The 22,092-nt window shown below is 34.7% G+C and overlaps 4 protein-coding genes across 4 annotated transcripts; 1 reads left to right on the forward strand and 3 right to left on the reverse strand.

The window, feature by feature from the left end:
* Nucleotides 1-728: 728 nt before the first annotated feature.
* On the reverse strand, nt 729-1,715 carry LOC133679917 (uncharacterized). Its single transcript, XM_062102654.1, has one exon. It carries the CDS (start codon nt 1,713-1,715, stop codon nt 729-731), a length of 987 nt encoding a protein of 328 aa, XP_061958638.1.
* Nucleotides 1,716-4,721: 3,006 nt separating this feature from the next.
* Nucleotides 4,722-8,327, reverse strand: LOC133679881 (ATP-dependent Clp protease proteolytic subunit 6, chloroplastic-like). The gene is given in 9 exon segments (XM_062102608.1): nt 4,722-4,942; nt 5,415-5,507; nt 6,008-6,061; nt 6,467-6,607; nt 6,970-7,035; nt 7,152-7,353; nt 7,503-7,551; nt 7,938-7,993; nt 8,174-8,327. Coding segments are annotated over 9 exon segments (729 nt in total). The 5' UTR covers nt 8,194-8,327; the 3' UTR covers nt 4,722-4,894.
* Nucleotides 8,328-9,944: 1,617 nt separating this feature from the next.
* LOC133679879 (BURP domain protein USPL1-like) lies at nt 9,945-11,585 on the reverse strand. Its single transcript, XM_062102605.1, has 2 exons — nt 11,146-11,585; nt 9,945-11,000 (listed from the first exon to the last, which is right to left on the reverse strand). Exons 1-2 carry the CDS (start codon nt 11,197-11,199, stop codon nt 10,110-10,112), a joined length of 945 nt encoding a protein of 314 aa, XP_061958589.1. The 5' UTR covers nt 11,200-11,585; the 3' UTR covers nt 9,945-10,109.
* Nucleotides 11,586-19,212: 7,627 nt separating this feature from the next.
* On the forward strand, nt 19,213-20,100 carry LOC133679088 (uncharacterized). Its single transcript, XM_062101594.1, has 2 exons — nt 19,213-19,451; nt 19,698-20,100. The coding sequence occupies exons 1-2, from the start codon at nt 19,320-19,322 to the stop codon at nt 19,959-19,961; spliced, it is 396 nt and encodes a 131-aa protein (XP_061957578.1). The 5' UTR covers nt 19,213-19,319; the 3' UTR covers nt 19,962-20,100.
* The last annotated feature ends 1,992 nt before the right edge of the window (nt 20,101-22,092 follow it).

Genomic DNA, 22,092 nt, shown 5'->3' on the forward strand with positions numbered 1-22,092 from the left:
AGTTTTAAATTATTATTTTTTAATGTTTTTAGCTTTAAATTAATTTGTTTTTGTTAATTAACAAAATCTGCAGGATTATATGCTTCGCAGGATTCGATGCTTCACCCTCTTATAAGCTGGCTCAGTACCCCAAGGACAAGCCTCTCGTATGGATGGGGTGGGCTGGGACTGGTTGCATGATGACGAGTCAAGGCTCGATACCACCGGACCAAGCCATCTAAACCATAACTAGCTTGGGAAAAACATCAAGCACCTGTACTTCTATGAAATTTGCCTGGAAGAAAAGTTCGAAGGGGCCAGCACTCAGACATCAGAATCTACATCCCGAGGAAAAAAAAAACTAACGCATAAACATTAGTTAGCATCAAACTATTCAATTTATTTCTTTTTAAAGCTTGATAATTCTCGAAACAGGAAGAAAGATTGGAGTTAATCCCATATCATAATATATATAAATATATAGCAAGATCAAGCGGATACATGGTATGATGATATTATAAGGCTTCCAATATGGAAATTGATCTTGCCTAGCCAAACAATATTAAAAAAAAAATACAAAATCAAAAGAAAATCCATGAACCCACCAACCAAACTAAATTAACTATTTACTAATCCACATACGCATACTCTGGTACGTACGATAACATGTTACACACCCAAAACACATGATGATAGACCACCTCACTCAGAATCAGCAGCAGCAAATAAAAGATCCTCCTTCTTCCAATTCAGCGATCAAAAGGGCCATTGGGATCAAGCTGTTTACACATTCCAAGATAAGCAAGATAGAGAACACGATCCTTAGCCCCAGTGCGATGATTTTTTGTGTGCTTGCAAAAATATTTCAACTGATCAAGAGTACAGCAGCCTAACATTTGCCCCAAAAGCAAAAACAACCAATTAATCTTCTGCTTCTTGTTGGCAATCACAGGCTTCACGCTATTTTCCTGGTCGCAAAATTGGCACCTGGGCAATACCGGATTCATCCAATCACTTGGTGCCCTATCATGCATGAAACTCTTGTTTTGAGAAATAAATGCACCAATTTCTACAAACTTGGCTCTCAAGTCAAACCCTAATTCAAATTGTTTTTCACATCTCTTGCATTGGACTAAACCAGTGATGGTTTCTATTCTTCTTGATAGCAAATAGTCCAAGCTATGCACCATGGCACGACGATCCATGGCCCAAGGATACAAGACGGGAACAGTTTCCCCTTTCCCTCCGCGGGGACCCTGAGAAGGGTTCCGGCGTGTGCGTGGAGCGCGAGATGGACCAGCCATGGAACTTTCATGGTTTATTGGAGCAGTAGTGTATAGCATTAATGGTTCAGTCACAGGAATATCAGCGAATGGGGCGTGTTTGGGAGAAAGCTGAAGAGGGCCAAGAGGCCTTGGTGTCATCTGGGCATCCGGTGGGATTTCAATTTGAGGGATATCTTGATGCTGGGGTAACGGTTGATGAGTTACCGATAATGATGTTACAGGTGGTGGCAATGACAATGATAACTGTGGTCTTGTAGTGTTTAGGGTAGTTTTCTTTTTGGATCTCGGAGGTCGACCAAATGACAAAGAAAGCGTAAGGTCAAAATCTTCTTCATCTTCACCTTCCAAATCTTGCTGGCTAATGCTGTTGTTATTGTTATTGTTACTGCCGTGCTTTCTCTTCATGGAGATCTCTTGCTCATTGTTTTCTAAATCTTCTTGGCTCTTCATGGCGTGAGTAAAAGAGGGAGAGAGGATTAGGGTTTTAGTGAAAAGGCAACGGTGTTAGTATGTTGGTTATGAAAACAGAGAGAAAAACGAGAGAGATGGATTTTAAAAGGACATTAAAAATTGGAGATAGAGATATTGAAACAGAATATATAAGATAAGAACGGGAGTTGATAAAATTTCTTTCAAATTTTGAAAAGCAGAAGAAAAAAAAAAGACTACTGGTTATATATCTTTATTCTCTGTGTTTGTTATGGAGTTTGTTACAGTGTTTTTCCCCTGCCGGTCACCTTTTTTACTCTGTTTCAGCAAGTCTGGTGACTGCTGCTGGTGCCTGTCGAGGAAGAAAATTAATTAAAAGCCTCGATGAATAAACTGAAGTGAGAGAATGTAGGGAGATAACTAACCGGGGAGAGAGATAAGAATCTAAGAGTCTTATCTCTTCCTTAATTTTCTGTTTTTATCAAAATGCTATCATAAATATCTCTTAGACTTCCATAATGTCCAAAGTCATGTAATTTCGAATGTAATCATGCACACAAGAGAGAACATAAATATGGAGATTAAATGCTGTTTTTCCCGAGCAGGTATATATGGTTAATTAATTTGGTGTCTTCTCCAATTAATTAGCATTTTAATTTGTAGTCTAGCAATTAGCAAAAATTAAGTACTTTTATAATACTAAAAAAAACAACAAATAAATTAAAAGGTGCTAGTAGCACTCTCCTGGAGCGACTGTAAGAACTGCTGGCTCACCTTTCATGGACTGACAGAGGCGCCTGGTACGTAAGGACCAACTAAACAAGGACAAAGGATGGGTGATGCTTTGTACATGCAAAGTTGCAATCGAGATTGTAAGAAACTAATGTGTGCGTAAACGCAAACACTGATCGCAGGAACGAAATTGCAAGGAACTATGACGTACGTGCCCATTAATGATCCATCAGCAAGAAGCTGAGAAGGGAACCTCCTTGCTATTGCATTACCTCACATTGATGGCACTATGATCTGGTCCTCGGTGCCCACACATCTAATTGCTACATCTTACAATATTAATCTGTGAACAAAAAATAATATCAAAAAAAAAGAAGCCATGCATGCATGAGGTATAGCTATTCAAGATTAAACTTGATTTATTTTTTCGAAATTTAACAATTAGGAGCTTATGTACGTTTCTGTTATGGTTTGATACCCAAAAGATTTCATACCCAAAAGGTAAATGCTACTTTTTGAAATTTGAATTCTTTTTTTTTTCTTCTTTTATTTGAAGACAGGTGGGAGAAAAGGAAAATAGAAAGAAAAACTTAATAAAAAATAAAATGAAGTAAAAGTTCTGTTGTGGTTTTTTTTGGACTATTTGTAGATTCCGTTGATACATATGGACCTTAAATTTGTTGCAAGGACAGTAATTTACAACACGCGCTCAGTACCATGCTCTTAAGATATATAATATTTCATGAATTAATGCAAATTAACTGCAAAGTTGCAAACACTAATCATAAAAATGAATTTTAAATATTCTTCATCACGAAAAACTGAACTTCGATGGTCGTTGCATTGGACAACATTGCCGTACATCGCTAACGGCGTTTTACATTAAGCAATCACTTCAAAGTTGGAAATGTAACTTTTCAATATATATATATATATAACGACTTAAAATTTGTAATTAAGATAATTAATTGATATTAAATTTGAAGTACGATAAAACATTTGAGATTTGATAAAGATTATATTACAATATTAAAATTAGAAACTTGAAAACAAATTACCAGCACCACAAAAAACTTCAAAAGAGTTTTTTCTCATCAATTCTCGTTAGAAAATCTTAGAGGATTTAAATCCAATTATTATCAAATATTTTTTTGGATTACCTTAATATTAAGTTAATATTTTAGAAATAACCTTCGTAATTTTTTTTAGTTTACTTTCTATTAGGTTATTTCATTCTCATGTTTAATTTATAGAATTTAGTTCATTTTCTTGTTTTGTTGATTATTTTTTTGTTATTTTTTATTTAATATTTTTTTAATTTCATCTTTTTTAAGTTTCATTTGTTTGGATTTGGAGTTCTTTTTTATTTTATTTGCCTTTTTAATCCCGGTCTATTTATTCTTAGTATACGTTGATTAATGTTATAAATAATTAAATATCACCACAATAGGTGAACTTGCTTTTAAAAGGGTACTGGTGCTTTCACTGAAATAAAAAAGCAACCTTTTCTCTAACATCTACCTTTTTTCGGTCTTTTAAATCCCAAAAGGTTCTTTTCTTTTTAAGTTTCTCAATCTGTAAGTGAATGCTTTATCTGGGTTTTTCTTTTTATATATATTCTTTTATTTTTATGCATGTTTATCGATACTTTTTATTGATTCTTCAATGCTTAAATTGCTGACTTTTTTTTAGTAGATTAATGGACTTGAAAGATGAAGTGCAGAGAGTTGACTGTCGGATTAAACAGGCACGTTTCATTTGCTACCATTGATTTCTTAGGCACCTTCGTTAATTGTTTTTGCCTCTAAAGTTTAGAGCTTTTCAACATTGTTTCATGCATGATTGCCATATACTATTGTACGCAATTCATGTGTTGTGTATTTTTCCTTGACTCTGGAAGAGAGATTCATTTTCGGTTTTAAGGTTTCGTGCAGGTTGGAAATTTTGTGCTTCGACTAGCTTGGCATTTTATACATCTTCTTGTAAGATTTTGGTATCTTGTAGCTAATGTGATTGAGAACTGTTTAATCTCAAGTGGACTACATAAGCGTTACAAAGCTATCGATCCTGGCAAGCTCCAGTATCTTGCAATTGTTATCAGGTATGCATTAGCTCCCAAATAATTCGTGGGAAAGGAAATCCTGGATTTTTCCCCCCCAAGTGGCCGAACAACTGCACGGTTGGAGAAAAATAGCCCATTTGGAACAATCACCGAGTGGAATGTTGATAAGCTTCAGATTGTTCTACGAGGAATGTTGATAAGCTTAGTCGAGCAAAGAACCTGAACCATCCGAGTTTGTAAAATCAAAATTCTTGCACGTTTGGCTCTGAAATTTATAATACCTACTTAATAACGTTGGATCACAAATGCCAACAAAAAATGGAGGCGACTCAACTTCACATCAAAACTATATCCAACCTTCCCACCGCATTCAATGCCGGATGTTGTTGAGCGGATAGATCCTAGTTTAATATTCTGTTTCCAGGATGCCATCAACGAGCCCAAACTCCATAGCCTGCAGCAAAAGGGTGGCACAAGGAGCATGGTGATTACTAATTGCATATGGTTTTTAAAATGCCCACCAACTAATTAGCTGAGTGAAATGCTACGATGAATAAATAGCTTGAAGCAGGTCATAAACTGCCAAAAGATGACATGTATACAAGATCATTGCTTTTTTACTATTATCAGGTGTTCAATTATGAGCATGAATTTTAACGGAATCTAAACAAACGCATAATGAACAATTATAAGAGTGACACAGGCGGCTCAGAAACATGAAAGAGTAGGTAACATTTGATGTTATCTCATACATACGATTTTTACTAGAACAATCTGTTTCTTCTCCCATTTTCTTTTCTCACACATAAATGCATAACCACATGCACACACGGACAGGTGTTGAAACAGGTTTTCACCAAGCAATAATGTCTGGGAACGACTACTTCACATCAAAAGGGATCAGGAAAAGAAGTTGAGCCACATACCTCTGAAGTAGATAAGAAACGATCTCTCTCAGTGTATTGTTGTACTTTCTCAAGGGGTTGGCCGGTAAATACAGCATACATTTGGTCAATTTTCTGCACCAGAAATACCAGGGAAATAAGACTTTTAAGTAGAGAAATCTTCAATTTGAAAGTTCCATAACTAGCAAACTGCAGTAGGGTTTATACGAACTGGAATGATCAGCAAGCAAGGCATAGAGGCTGGTTTTAATCTGAGAGCTCTACAACTTGAGTCAACATTGAATAAACTTTTTGCCTTGAACATGAAAGTTTTGGGACCTCTGATTATAGATAAGTACTACATTAACATACAAACTAGCCCCCACCCTTACCACCAAAAAATAAAAAATAAAAAAATCCCACCCTACTAATATTGTGCTTGCAAAAAGCGCAACTTCTTGAGTCTGAACTTCATCTTCAAGAATACAGCAGTGCAGTGCTCAGCTCTTAAATGAACGAGGAAAATCTTGGTTTCAAATTCTTGTTCAACCGGGCTAACAAGCATTCATCCATTAATTAGGTTTCAGCTTGGCATCAAGTTAATCAGGATGAAAGCAAGTGGGAAATAGACTCACATGACGAGCTTGAACTGCTTCATTTACTTGGCGTCTCACATCCTCCACATGACCCTACAAGCAAATATTGGAATTTGCATCAATGACTACTGCATATATATTCATTCCAGAGACCCAAGATTTTGGAACTGTTGCATTGTAGTGGGCTTATATTGTTGCAGTTTTTGCATTTTGGAATCTGCACACACAGATGCATGAAAAGTTCACGCACCAGCATGCTATAAGGGAAGAGCAAGTTAAACATGATAACAGAAACTTCAGGAATTAAAAGTTTCACCTCATAATTTAAGTAAACAATCAGCACAGCACACATGCTTAAGCATGACTAGTTAGCTGTAGATATGAAATTATATGGTGAATGTCCTAACAGAGATCTTTTCTCGATTCAACTAGCCAGTAAAGAAAGAATCTCTTGCATGCTCTCAAAAGCATTAAAGAAATTAGGAAATTAATTCTAACCCCACAGCCGCCCTGCGGTTGATTTATCATAATACGTGCATTAGGCATTGCATATCGCATTCCCTTCTCTCCACCAGCAAGAAGAAGTGCTCCTTGGCTTGCAGCTACTCCAAAACATACAGTGCCCACTTTAGGTTTTATCTGAGAGAATCAGAAGTCATCAATGCTTGCAGCAGATAGGAGTCAAAGGAATAGAAAGATGGATGGATGGATCAAAATGCAATGCATACATATTTTCTTGGGCATGTTTCATTGTTTAGACAGAAGACCGTAATTAATTGTTTATGACTGGATGCCACTTACTTCAATGCTCAGGTCGTGATTTATTACCATAACTTTAAAAGCATGCCTTCACTCCATTGATCTTTCATGTAGTCTTTAAAGTTCATTGCTAAAATCACCACCTCTTGGAGGGTTATAAGATCAGAATCCCATGATGATGTTGCTTGTGTTCCAAATTATTCAATGATGAGAAAATAAAATTATAATGACAGTAAAATTACCCAAGACATGCAATCATAGATTGCCAGAACAGAGTAAGTGCTTCCACCAGTACAGTTCAGATACATCTGCAAATGTAAAAGAAGTCACAAGCACTTAAAATTTGTCCTTACCATTTAGTGCCAAGCTCCATAAACTGATTACAAGACTTAAGTACAAAACTAATAAGCCAGCATAACCACACCAGAATATCTGCATTCTCATCGATAGTTGCTAGAGTCACAAGCTGTGAAATGACTCGTTGAGCCGCCTATGAATTGATTGGCTGCCCGATGAAGATTATGCGATTCCTAAATAACACAGATGACAAATCCAAGGGTCCTCCTGGAGTCATCACCGCTGGCATAGTGGGTGGATTGCCCCCCCTTGCTTTAACTGTAACATAACTGTATAAAAAAATCATTACTTGAAGAGTATGCATCAGCTAGAAGAAATACTTAACTACCAAAACAGCTAGACAATCATTATAAACAGTCAAATTAAATCTTCGAAAAAAAATAAAAAAAAATGCATGGAGCCTGAAAAAGTAATAAACCTTTGTTTACAATCAAGGAAACCCTTCTCATCATTCCTTAGCGATAATCCTACATTGACAGAATTGCACATTTATAAAAAAAAAATTGGGTCTAACCATAGACACAAATTAACAAAATAGTCAAAACACATACATCATTACATGACCGGCATCTATACATAATTAAGCGGAAAGGGTCCGCCCAAAGCCATCCAATAACTCAACAAACCCATTTGACAACGCAATGTATAAGAGAAGCAAGTACTAAAATATCAAAGGCAGGGGTAAATTGATAAAACTGGAATCAGATTTAGGACATTGGAATAGAGCTAAAAAAATCGAACTGGGTTAATAAAAAAAATAAAATTAAGGACATTGAACTGAAGTTAAGCATGTTTTAACAATAATCAAGCTAAAAAACGAACTGGGTCAACATAAAATAAATGCAAAACTTGCGACTTGTTGAAGAATCACTGGAGGGTCTAGGCAAGGCAGAGACCACCGAGTTTCTTCTGCAATTAATCAAAGAAATGATAAGATTAAGTACTAAGAATAATTCGGACAGTACACTACATGACGAACTGGGTCAATAAAAAAAATAAAATTAAGGACATTGAACTGAACTTAAGCATGTTTTAACAATAATCAAGCTAAAAAACGAAGAGATAAAGAAGATGGCAGCAGGGGCAGACATAGCTGATGCCTCTATCATTTCGAAGCTGTAATATCAAGAGAGAAACAGAGAGGGTAGGTTTTTGATAGGGGATTATAAAAGGGGTTTAGACTTTACAAACTGAAAGGCAAGGAGAAAATAGATATCTTTGCTTGCTTATTGCTAATTAAAAATATTGTTTTTTCTTTTTCTTATATAAATAATTTAAAGTAAAAAAAATTAAAAAAAATTAGAGGGAATACCAAGCATCTCCCATGAGCTTCCTTGATGAGTTTGTATCCCTTTTCTTTTCTCTGTCATTTTTTAGTTATTAAAGAGAGATTCAAATTTAAAACATCTTAAAAGAAAAGGAAAGTAAAAAAATAATACTAACTGAGCGACATCTTATTTTTTTCTTCTTCATCGTCAGTTTCCTGGTTGCAAGTCCCACCATAACAATAATCGGCACGTCGTCCCTACAGATGCCTTTAGAAAATGATTCGGAAAGAAGAAGCCCGTGCTAACAGTAACATTCGGAGACAGCATATTATTGACCCATGAAAAGTCTTGCATTGATAGTTTCGTAGCCACCTTTTGGACCCCGACTATGCGCGATGAAAATCCATTTTCAAAAAATTATCAGGAATGAGAATTTTATGATACACACCCTGTATATTGCCACTAGTAACAGCAAGAATCGGCATGCCACCAATAAAAATCACGATACATAAACTTTTGGTGGCGAAAGTTAGAATCTTACTAGCGAAACCGAAATAGAATTTCTTCAGGCTAGCCAATGCCTGAAGCAATTCAAGGCCAAGATCCCGAAGAAAATGACAAACTTGTCGAGAATGTTGTTCCTCAAGAACCTAAAAATGAAAGACCTCTTGATTTAGATGATTGGTCTAATCGTTGTATTTATCATGAAGCTCCTGAGACTGAAACGGATAAACTAGATTTCGATGATTGGTCGAATCGACTTGTTTATCATGTGGAACAACGATCTAGCCTGAAAGTGATGATTTTTCGAACCGACGTATGGAGCGACAACTGAACCCGAAACTGATGATTGGTCAACCATACCTTTGTATCATGGAACAACTACCGAGTGCAGAAGTGAGAAGTCCTCTGTCACTGCCTCCGAACCAAGACAGTGCAAAGATGCCAAACCAGCAGAAGATGGAAAATTTGCCAAGGATATCAACAAGGTGATTAATGTTATTGTCTTAGGCTCTGAATAACGGAGTTAGCAGTGCTATATCCTCAAGCTTTGAGTCATTAATGAGTGCTACATTATAAAAATAAACGTGCTTCCTTAACAGGTAAGCTGTGAAGTAGATGAAATGAGTAGATTTGTTGTTCAGTTTGTATTCAAGTGTCTCAATACGTTAGGTTAGGATGCAAGCCAACTTGATTACGAGGTAAACATTACTGGACCAGGGTTTTATGCATCCTGTTGTAATGCAGGAATATCTTGTACTATGCGTGATTGGAATTTGGAAATAAGCATCTTGGAGTTAAACCTTGCAGGATAAACATGCAAGCAAAGCAATGTTATATCATGCACATTTATAACGGTGCGGTCTTCGGGGCCTTTCGTTAAACCCGACGAAAAAGTGGGATTGGATGTTTAAATTATTTTAAGCCATGACTAGATCCAGTTATGGTTTAGAAATCTGGTCAGTTCTGGCTGGATTTCCAAGAAATCCAGTCATGCCCAAAATATTTTTCGCAGCCAGGTTCTGATCATGTAATTAAAGAGAATGCCCTTGCCTGTCATCCTAAACCACTCGCATTCCAAAACTTTCCCATTTATAGAATCCCCGATGTTATTTACTAGTCTTCGTAGCAGGGAACATTGGTGTGGATGCCTGCATCCACAAGGACTCTTTTACAGACAAGCATATGACATAACACAAGATTTAAGTATCAGGACTCATTATTTACAATCACTTCAATAGATGTTACTACTGAATTTACGAAATCAAAGGCACCCAAACTATGTTATCTGCTGGAAAAATATGGCACACGGGGGCAGTTCCAGGCTTTATCTTCAGCACACGAAATGATGGGTTGTCAGGATCCCATTTTGAGGTGTCCATGTGGCAAACACCAGTAGCTTGGACTCTATCTCCATGCTCGCCACCAAGTGAAATCTCAAATAGCCTGTTCCCACCTTCTTGGCTATGGCAATAGTAAACTACATAAGGGTAAGGCATGGTATGACATCCTATCATTTTTGGTGCCAAGATCTCTTTGGGCTCTTCCAAAAGGGTGTAGTTTTGTAAAGGTGCAACTGACTTTCTAAGGTGGTTAGTAGTTAAAGCTTTTACTTGGGTATCCATTCCAAAGGTGGCCTGTGCAAAATCAAGCATGGATTCTAAGGAAGTAGCACATAACTTGGTCTCTCCTTCCATGGGTTCAACTTCACATTGTGTTAGTGTATATTCCATGGCTTTGGCTTGAGGAGATTCTTTAGACAGAGAGAAAAATTCAAGAAGGTAAGGTAATTTTGCTAAAGAGAAAGGAATTGAATTGGCTTCTTCTCTAGATATCAGATGAGGAGAAGTTGAAGGGTCTCCATGGGAGAAGTAAATTGGAATTGCGTTACCAACTTTTAGATCCTTTATGGTGAAGAAAATCTTATCTGAAGGGTCCATGTGATCCATATGTGATGATAGATGAGCATGAGCATGCGCATGCTTTTGATGATCATCGTCAATATTATGCTTGATTGGCAGATGATTATCCTTGGAAAGTTGTTGCAAATCAGGTATTTCTGGGTTGTGTTGCTGACCCTTAGTATCATCCTCCACTTCTTTCCATCTTATGCGAGTTATCTCTCTTGCACTGCTGTCTTCAGCAAACTGTAATAAGAACAAATTGTTTAAATTATTAAATCAGGAAAACCAAATATTAAAAAGCTCCCAATTTTGTCAACAATATATTAAAAATTCAAGGAAATCAATGGAGGCTGCAAGTGTGATTTCAAGAAGGGGAGATAAAGATTACCAGTAAAACAAGGAGAGCACAAAGGATAATTCTCCAAGAAACATCAACACTCATCCCTGCTTCTGATATGTTGAAATCAAACCCGCTCTCTCTTACTCTCTCCTTGTGAAAGGAAACAGTTATATGATCAACTGATCCAATTAAAACCTAGTCTAACAGTTGAAGTTATTTCTATGTCAAATGGAACAAATAACTCTGCACTCATTTATTGAGTTTTGTCTTAATACGGCTAGTTGGAGACATCATATCAAACTGCATTGGGGTCAACTGTTCTAGAGGATAGGCCAAATGGCACTTCAATCTTTGTCACCCCTGTTCAGGCATTTTTGGCTGCGTTTGATTCCCCCTGTACAAACTTTGCACTAGAAGATCCATTACTAATATTATAATGATCACAAGTCAAATATGCAAATTGCATATTGTTCAGTACTTATCCCAGGTTAATGTCTTTCTGTGGATGATGCATTTGCCAAACTTGTATTGATGTTGAAGGCCGACATGCAGGGGCAGAGCTAGGAGGGCCTGGTAGGGGCAGCCCTGAAAAAAAAGAAAAAATTTCCTGGCCCCTTAAATGACTTAAAATTTCAGGATCAAGATTAGTAAAATTTAAGTTTTGATCTCCTTAGAAAAATCTTCTTAATCTTGCCACCCTTCAAATTTTTTTAACTCCGCATCTAGCCACAGGGCTACCGAAGTGCTCAGTTGACTTTAACTGGTTCCTTGATTCATTTCACCTCTAGTTAAATTGCAAAGTCACATGTAATCTTTGACTATAAATAGATCCGAAACTAACTAGAATATTAGTCGTTGAAATTTGAGATCTTTATTATAAAATCTTTTATACGAAGGAATTTGGACATGATACCTTACTATACCTGTAGTTTAAAGTCCATTCAATGTCTCGTAGTTATAAATATATAGGTTAGAATCATATACATAGATATAGAAAAAACTCAAAACAATTATACATATACGAAGAAGTCCTAAAAAAATCTAAATAGCTTAGAAATGTGGTTCTTGTGGATAATCGGTTAATTCATTAGTCTTAATAATCTTATCCATTCTCTATAACTAAGATAATTGATAGTTTATACTTGGTGCTTAGTAAACAAAGATGTCTTGTGGTTGGTACCTGTAAAAAATTATCTTTGGTAAAGGTGAAGACTCTCCGATGTTTAAATAATTATTTTTTTAGAAAGAAAAAATACAATAATATTCTATAAATAAATAATCTAAAAATATATGTACAATAGAAAATGAAGATTATGAACCTTTAATTTGAAGGTTTCATAGTGTATATATAGCTCATGAGTTTTGTCTTTGTGAAGATGAGGGTTTGGAGTGTGATTTTACCATGATAACATTTAATGAGTATAAATATCTCTTATATCTATATTAATATCTGAAAGAAATATGATGGGTTTCTAAAGGGCTTTTATACACTTAAAAGGTATAGAGAGATTAGAGTCAGACGTTAAATGTAGTTGAGCTCATAAAAGTTGAGTTCTTTTCCTATGCTAGATATAAAGGAGAAGGGTCATCTCCCGGGTAGAATGCTCATTCTCTTGGGCATGTCCAATGAAGGATAATCATTCCCTTGGATGTGCCAAGGGAGGATAGTCGTTACCTTAGGCTTGGCTAATTATCAAGTCCTAGTACTTTGGATTTGCTGGACTGTCAAGTTCAAGTACCTTGGATCTGACATATTTTTTAGATCTGCGTTACCTTGGACTTGGCGGATGGTCAAGTCCAAGTACTTTGGGTATGATATGTTTGTCAGACTTAAGTTACCTTGAATTTGGCTAGATGCTAAGTTCAGGTATCTTGTGTCATACATGTTTATCAAACCCACATCACCTCATTTTCTTTGGTGTGTAAAGGGAGAATGGTCATTTCCTTGAACATGTCCATGGATGCACATTGTCCTGGACGTGCTCGATGCTTGGCATACTAGTAAGCCCAATCGCGTCTAAATTTGGCTAGCGCTAGATCCAACATGCCTAAGACTTGACACACTACCAAGCCTAGCGTGTCTTCACTAGGGCGTGTTTGTTTTCCTGAAAGTTTATACATGCAAATCTTTCTCAATCCATTATATTTTTTATAAATATATACTAATAAAATCTTGGTTCATCACGTTTGTGTTTAAGCATACTCCATATAAGTATATCCACATACCAAGAAGGTGAAAATTTGAAGGACTTTAAATCTTGATCCCAGGCACATTCAAAACCTCATACCATGTAATGAAAGTGATATCTATACAGAATATAATTCAGATGGGTGGATATTCGGCCGAGGCACCAGAAAAAGATCCATCTTGAGTTTTATAATACTGACCATATATACTGAACGATACATGTGAGCGTTAATTACATGTACAAATGAAATGTAAGTGGATGTTCCGGCCGAGAGGTTCATTGTAACATGCTGACCATGATTTATTTTAAGATTTAAGTTCGTTTTCTATCTAGATCGGTGGATTGAATGTTACTACTGTCTGTGCGTAGTGGAGTTGAATGTTGAAGCGTTAAAGATTTGGGCGTAGTGGGGATGAACACAAGGTATGGCTACCGTCGATGCTTTGTAGTGGGTATCAACTTCAACCGTTCAAATTGTCAAGAACTATTTCAATTCATAATAGCGTTGCTGACTTTAGCATGCTTGGCTGTACCTTTTATTTGTCCCTGCCACTTTGTGCAAGTTGGACCTTAATTAATGCCTTGAAGTGGACACAAATGTTTATCACTGTTCCGAATATTCCCCAACAAAAATATAGCATATGACCGACGTTTGGGTTTATACCATGACAATTGTATTTTAAAATATTTTTTTATTTTAAAAAATTTATTTTTAATATTAACAAATTAAAACGATGTAAAAATATTATAAAAAATTAATTAAAAATAAATAAATTCTGATTAAAAGAAGGTTAAGATTTTCTTCCAAACTATGTCTAAAAGAAACTGTTGGTATGTTTGTAGGCTAGATTAGTGGATTTAAATTTAAAATCAAGTCTTCATAAGTTAAATAAGGTTGTTGATAAAAACAAAAACAATTCTTAAATCAAACTAAAATCTTATGAGTAATTTATAAATTTAGTCTTATAAATAGTCAGCTTAATATAACTGGTTGAAATTGTTTTTGTATTTAAATTAAATTTAAAAATTATTGTTTTATTTATTTATTATTAATTTTAAGTTACTTTAGGTCTGTGATGCTTATTTAATTTAGATTTTGTAGTTTAACTTACTATTTGAAAATCTATTATATTATTCACGTTGGATTATTAACATTCAAAATCAAGATTTCTCTATAATTTAGTTGTAATCTTAAAATTTATAAAATCTTAATTTTCTATTTAATGCGCTGTACTCTATACAAGTACATTGCAAACAACCGATAAGGAGCAGTGGATCTTGGTAATCTAAAAACACACGAGTGGTACTAATTAAAAGATCATGATAGTACGAGTGGCAATAATTAAAAGGTTATAAGTGTGTTTAGAAATGTAGTTGTAGTTGATTTTTAAAATATTTTTATTTAAAAGGATATGTCAATAATAGTTTTTATTTTTTAAAATTAGTATATTGAAATAATTTAAAAATATTAAAAATATATTAATTTAAATTAAAAAAATCAATTTTTTTTAAAAGTGTTTTTCAAAGTATTACCAAACATTGATGTGTGATTGATGGATTACAAGATCTTTTTTTTAAAGAATTTTTCCAAGAGATATAATAAAATAATATTTTTAAAATTTATTTTTTATATTAATATATTAAAATTATATAAAAAATAAAACTAAATATATAAATTTATATTTTAAAAAAAATACAGTTAAACAGCAATAACATACACCACTTCCAGTATCCCACCTTCCTCAAAAATTATTTATCAATTTAATAATCAATGAATTCCATTCACTTCTAAAAAAAATGAAAAGAAAAGAAAAACAAATGTGCTTCATAAAATTCAGATAGCATTACTTGACAGTTACTTGTTCTGTTTTTTCTTGGTTTCCAAATTGAATGGATATTAGAGCGTGTTTGACAGTGTGATTGCAGGTACTTTTCAAATAATTTTTCGTGTCAAAATACATGTCAATGATGGTTTTTTATTTTTTAAAAATTATTTTTTATATCAGCATATCAAAACGATCCAAAACATACAAACTATATTAAATTTTAACAAAAAAAAATTAAATTTTTTAAGAATGCAGCCGCAGCCACGTTGCTAAACATTCCCTTAATTTAGGAACTTGATTATCACTTGACAAGCCATTAAACGACACCTTTCAAAGGGATCCGAACAACATTCATTGCAACCCGAAAAACTTTTGACTTCCTTCTTGGTTTCTTTATTAAAAGATCTAGAGAGGTCTCTCTCAATTAAATTGATAGTTTTTTCTTAGAATGGTAATTTTAACTGGAGTCATTTCCCTGGATGCTGGGACGAGTTGTATTTTAATTTGCAGAGCCGACCCCTTAGAGCAATCGAGACTGTTAAATTACTATTTTTTAAAAATAATTGTTCTTGTACCTGTACCGTCGAGTCCAAACATAAAACAATTCTTATGAAGGGAAACATAGGGTGTCAGTTGCTTTAAATTCAGTTTGTTTTTGTATTTTTAAATTTTTTTAAAAAATAATTGTTGTTTTAAATTAATATTTTTTTGTTATTTTCAGATCATTTTGATATGTTTATATTAAAAATAAAATTTAAAAAATAAAAAAAAAATCATTTTCATACATTTTCAAATAAAAAATACTTTAAAAAACAATCATAACTATATTTTCAAATAGATTCTAAGAGAAAAGATGTTAATCGGGTTCAAGTGTCAATCTGAAAAACTAAAAATAAGTGTTTTTAGCTGCATATAAAAAAGAGATCGAGGATAGAAAAAACCTGAATTCATTAAAAGTTCTAAAGATATTTTAATTTTAATTTATTTTTTTATACTATATTCCCTGCTTTTTTTTCTAACTTGTTATGTTTATTTTTCTTTTGTAGAATAGATGTTAATAGTTATTTTTAAAATAACATAAAACTTCTCTCTCTAATAATTATGTATATGGATTGGAAAATGAGACTGTCTCTGGTAGGCAATGCCAACCAACACAATGTTCAGGTTCAACACATCACTTACAAAACTAAACTTTTTGAACAAATTAAAAAAAGAAGAAGAATAGAAAGGAAAATGATAAATTAGTCCTCCAACTCCACTCAATTCTTACTCTGATCATAAAATTGAGATTAAAAGAATATTTGAGATTATGATAGATGTTATTTTTCATGATTTTTACTTGAAAATAAATTAAAATAATATATTTTTTAATTTTTAAAACTTGTTTTTAATACCATATAATATCTAATTAACTAATTTGGATTGTTAATAAAGTTAGATAACACGAGTAACATGAAGCTTTGAGTAATTGGAATATTTGGATTTTTTTAGTTTTAAAAGTATATATGGTCAGATTGAAAATGAATTAATAATTAATAGGCTGATCTGTCTTTTCCTCATTTTAAAAGTGGACAGTAGTATTCATGAACAAAAGTTCAAGGAACAAAGACAGTCTCTTCGATAAGCAAGAGACCCAACCATTTATATTATGCACATTTCAAGTTGACTTTAGCCTAAGAGCCAACCTCTAGCCCCTGCTTAACACTGCGTTGCGTTGCAAATAGGGGTAGGGTAGTTTTTATTTTTTAAAAAGATATTTTTTTAATATTTTAAAATTATTTTAATATCTGATATAAAAAATAAATTTTTAAAAATAAAAAAAATTTAATATATTTTTAAATAAAAATCAATTCTTTCAACCACACAAAATCTCTAAGCTTTCTCGTCGGCACTAGAATCTGATCTGAGCACCCAAAAAAAGTTCCTTTCCACCTTTTTTTTCTCCTTCTCTCGTCGCTGTCAGCTGATAGTCAATGATAGATCCCTGCATGGAGCGCAGCATTAGCCAGAAATATTGTAAGCTAATAATATCAGGCTTGAATCTTTTTCCTCCACGGAAATTCGGGCTACTCTAACCGTCTCTTAAATCTATATCAATTGAAAAAACAGTGATCTAATCAATCTTTTTGAACTTGAAGATTGATATTAATTAATTGTGTCCCCAGAACGATGATTGCAATAAGATAATCTTGAGCCAACGTGTGGTCTAAGAGTTGACAATAGTTGTGGAAACATCTAGGTGTGCCCTCCTGCTCGTAATGATCTTGACATTTAATTTGATTAAATGTTTTTTTTTTTTGTGTGTGTGTGAAGGTCAACTTGTAGTTAGCCAACAACAGGAGATAACACTGTTAAGATGGGTGTGCCTGTCAGCATGAGCACTCTGGGCAGTATTTTTCCCAAATTTTTCTCTCCTAAAATGACTATTCAATATATATTATCCCTCTGAAGTCTAAATTGTGGCTGGTGGATCTTCCAAATGACGGGCCAAGTTCAGTTCACCGACACACAGGAGAGTAGAATTATGACATATATGTGTATGTATAAAAGATGAATTTGTTTGCTATAATTGCACATCGATTTCCAACTAGCATGGCAAAAAAAATCTTTTCCTTTTCGTTTTTTTTTGTTCTACTCGTATAATTATACCAATACTGATATTACATAGCAAGTGGGTTTATAAATGTTATTGGATTTTAGAAAATTTAATCAGCAAAGGCTATCTAGACAGCCTGAAGCAGGACAAAACAGCTTAAAATATAAATCAATGAGGCCGAAAGCAAGCAAGTTCCTTCTGTTGTTCAGGGGACCCTATGTTTAAGCCAGTAAGATATAACATGAAAATATAAGATTGTTTAGGATACACCATATATTCAAAGATTTATGAAGAAGATGGAAATGTGAATAAGTGTGGAAAGAGAGAATGTTCCTACGTCTCTAGTGATTCATGAAAGCGTATTTATATTCGTGAACAATGTTCACTTGCACCATGATAAGAGGAAAATGTAAAAGAACTACGATACATACACGGGCAAATAGCGATCATCTGAGTTTATAGTTTTTAATGAGTGTGGCTTTGTGTTCAAGGGAAAAAAATCTTCTCACGTTGATTGACAGATAACTTTAAACGAGATCAACATGACTGTCACCGTTGTGTTGGCTTGGTGATGTAGAATGGCGTGTTTATACTATAAATGCAAGTGGCTTCATTCAAGGTCGGGACGTGTAGACTCGGAGGGAAAGCTCATAGGAAAAGAAAGGACTCCCGAGCCCACCAGGAGGCCACTGAGGTATTTGGAGAGGCTAAGCCTCCTAGGAGGTTGTGTCTACTAAGCCTTCCGGGCTACCTTGGAGGTTATGCCTCCCTCTTGTGTCCGGAGCAAAGCATATACTGATCCTCTCCGAGCATGAGATGCCCAAATGACCCACCCGGTCTTGGGCTGGTGTTCTTGGTAAATCTTGCCTCGTGTCTTGCTTCAAAACATGGTGATGGGTAGGGCAAGCTCTGGGCACAGTCCTAGCTGGGTCCATTGATGGCATTTTGGTCTGGATTAAAAAATGGGATGCTGATCATTAAACCCTCACAAACCATTTGCCCTCAAACAAACAAGCATGACGGAGATGGAACTATTCTTAATTAGGATAGTGTCAAGAACACGAAACCTAAAGAATGTTATTATATACATGTCAGCTATGAACAACGACTATATTTTATTCTGCGTCTAACACATGTATTTCGTTACTGTTAATTGTATAGTGTATAACTGGGTCCTTATTTTTAAAATTAATGTTTTCAAGGGAAAACACTAGTGATTTTTGTATACGGAAGCAAAACCTCTGGCCATTGCCTATCACCAAAAGAAGAGAAGGATTTTTATATACTTTTTAGGTATTTTATTTTTGTAAGGTCAGTGCCCAGTGGTGTTCCAAATTTTCAATACAGGGGCATTATCGCAATTGATGGACACTAGACTCTAAAAATAATTAAATCATTCGCATATCATCCCGATTGGATTCTTTCTTCTCTCTTTCAAGCCACAATGTCGACACTTTGCACCCCCTCCGACCATGAAATCACCTTTATATTTATTTGTATTTTTTTACGCAGCCTTTGATTCGATCGTGCTCCGAAGCACAGCAACTTCTTTTCTTTGATAGGGCAGAAGATATTTTATAATCACTTTCTTGTCCTTGCACTTTGTTATAAATGGTAGAGATCAGCCTGAGGTTGAGAGACCTGGCTACCATACAAGACAAAGTACGAGGAGCAAAATCAAAGTGTAGAATACTATACATGAAGTCTTTCTTGTTTTTTCTTGTTCTGCTCTGTTTTCTCTCGGTAAGCATTTCCTAACCACATGAAACCTTTTCGATTTATTTAAAATATCCTACTATTTAATCTTTTTCCCTTTTGATTCATGAATCTGTTCCCTCTAGTAGTATATCAATGGGATGTACATCTAGAGGTAAATCCAATTGAATTTCAAATCACCCTGTACACCATCAATTAAAGTTGTCCTTGCACTTTTTTTCCCCCCTCTAGTAATATTTATGCTCTAACATATTTTTCACCTATATGGAATAGTTTGTTGAGCTCAATCATGCAAGAAAGGAACCGAGGGAGAGTTATTGGAAGAGCATGACGAAAGATCAGCCTATACCGGGAGCAATTAGAGACCTTTTCGTTCAAGATCCTGCGGCCGGTGCTGACAAAATGAACCATTTTGTTAAGGATTTTGATACGAAGCACAACGCCATCATATACCATAGTCATGAGAAGGACAAGCTGAAAGAAAAGAAATCCATGAATCCCACAAATACTTGGGATCATGAGAAAGAGAAGGAATAAGAACAATAAGTAGAAAAGTTGTGATCCAAGGACTTATCACTTGTGTTTGTTGAATATCAAGTAGTGTGCTTCGTATTGATTGATTAGTGTATAAGTCTGGTTGTGTTATTAAATAATAATTAAGCTTTTTCTGTGTTTATTTCTTCTTTTCTTGACATGGCTAAAAATGGATGAAATTTGAATGAAAAAAAGAAGGGGGCTAAAGTTGGATGTTTAACTCAAGAGCATCCGCGTGCAAGAAAGGAAAACGAGGTGCATGAAATAGCTATAACCCGGTAGACGGTAGCTGTTTGCTGTAACTTATAGAGTTTTGGTTATTATCTTGGAATAGTATTTGTTTGTTATCCTGGTATAGAAAAAACTAAAATAACAGAGATATAAATGTATTTAGATGAGGTAAAAAAAATATGTAATATAATTTTTATCTTTATTTTTTTTTGTTTTTTTTATCTCGAGATAATTATCAAAAACTATGTAAAAATATAAAAATTCACTTTAAAAATAGATTTGTTTAATATTTTTTCTTTAGTTTTTATTTATTTGAGTTCTTATTGGTTTAAGAAATTATCAATGACTACATACATTGGTTTAGTTAATATCCTGATATTTTAAAATTATAAAAAAACCAAATAAAAGAATCTTAATTTAAAACTCTTATATATATATATATATATTGGGGGGGGGGGGGGTGGGGGGGGGGTGTTAGCACAGCAGTTAAAGGATCAAAGCTAGTGTTATGATTTATAAAAAAAAAAGTGCCAAATAAAATAAATGTAAATAATAAGAGGCTATGGGCTAGTCAAATGACATGCAAGTAGTGGATGGGTGGATGATCAAAAGAAAATAGGTAATTTTGAGTTAACTGCTTCATCTTGCTAATAAACACTATGATTTGCCCTCCTCAAAAGCTCTAGACCCAAGTGTTCAACATAATGCTTCTGAGAAGGGCCTTGGTGTTGATACATGAGAAATGCCACGGGTCAGTACACTACTGAGATGCCTATAGCAGATTCCAGCTTCATTGTTTGTAAGTCTTCACCTGTACCTAAAGCTGAGCATGTATGTAGATTCCAACATAAAATATGATATTGATACTCTTTTGCCCATAAGTGGAGATGGTGAAGGATCTTTAATACTAGATGATTTTGAGGGTGACAAAACTGTTCAATAGTATGATCCTGTTGGTATCAATGGTGGAGAATGCTTAATTCTGAATCAGTGTAGTCCGTAGAACTTTTCCTTGCACGATCAGGAGTTTGGTGGCCAAAAGAAGATGATTATACTTCTGATGATAAGGGCTTGGGCGTGCTTGTTACTGGATTTCCGTTGGGCGTTCAATGATATAGATTTTACCTTTCCTAATATTGTTGATGGAAGGGTAACCAGTCATCATAATAGCCTTAAGGTGGTGTCTAGTGATGATGACAAAGAGCTAGAGTTACATTTTACGATTTTTGTGCTCTCTGAAGTTAGCGGAAGGATGGCATTCAAGACAAAAAGATTTGCTTGTTTGATGATTGAACTCTGCCTTCAGGCGTTTGGAAACTTCTATTTAGCTGCTTATGGTGGTGGTCCGTTTAAGGAATGGGATCTAAGACCCGAATTGAAGGGGTTCAACAATTCTCTTGTTTGTGTGAAATTCATGGAGTAGTAAAGTGTCCAAATAATGGTTGCTGAGAAAAGTGTTGATGATTCATTAACAAAACTCATAACCAGAGCTTGTTTCTCCAAGTAACAACTGACATAAATGAGAAAGCTCTCATGCAAAGCCTTCTTGCAACATTGCTATTACCTTGGGAGACTAATCTGTGTTGGCTGCTTGGTAACTTTAGTGTTCAAGGGATTGATGCTTTGTCAGAAATTGCGAATATAGAGACCATGAATTGGTTCAAGAGGCATCCGAAATGTGTGGTTAACAACTCGGTGGGAGCTTATGTTAATGATAGAGAGAGAGTGGTTAAATACATGGTTGATTGGTACAAGGTTTGCAAGTTGAAAGTTCACACCGGGCTAGCTTGACATTATTACTTGTAACCGAAAGCAACTTTCAACAATTGACGAGAAACTTTTTACAGGGGAAGTGGAAGCTTGCTGTGGGACACTGTTAGTAGAATTAAATTGCAGTCTGGTC

This window comes from Populus nigra, chromosome 19 (genome assembly GCF_951802175.1).
Source record: "Populus nigra chromosome 19, ddPopNigr1.1, whole genome shotgun sequence".
Classification (NCBI taxonomy): domain Eukaryota; kingdom Viridiplantae; phylum Streptophyta; class Magnoliopsida; order Malpighiales; family Salicaceae; genus Populus; species Populus nigra.

Excerpts from the sequence above, each read along its gene's own strand:
- LOC133679917 (XM_062102654.1), bottom strand. The coding sequence starts at position 1,715 with ATGAAGAGCCAAGAAGATTTAGAAAACAATGAGCAAGAGATCTCCATG.
- LOC133679879 (XM_062102605.1), bottom strand. The coding sequence starts at position 11,199 with ATGAGTGTTGATGTTTCTTGGAGAATTATCCTTTGTGCTCTCCTTGTT. Across the intron at positions 11,001-11,145 it reads GTGCTCTCCTTGTTTTACTG|TTTGCTGAAGACAGCAGTGC; the intron begins GTAATCTTTATC and ends TTCTTATTACAG.
- LOC133679088 (XM_062101594.1), top strand. The coding sequence starts at position 19,320 with ATGGTAGAGATCAGCCTGAGGTTGAGAGACCTGGCTACCATACAAGAC. Across the intron at positions 19,452-19,697 it reads TTCTGCTCTGTTTTCTCTCG|TTTGTTGAGCTCAATCATGC; the intron begins GTAAGCATTTCC and ends TATATGGAATAG.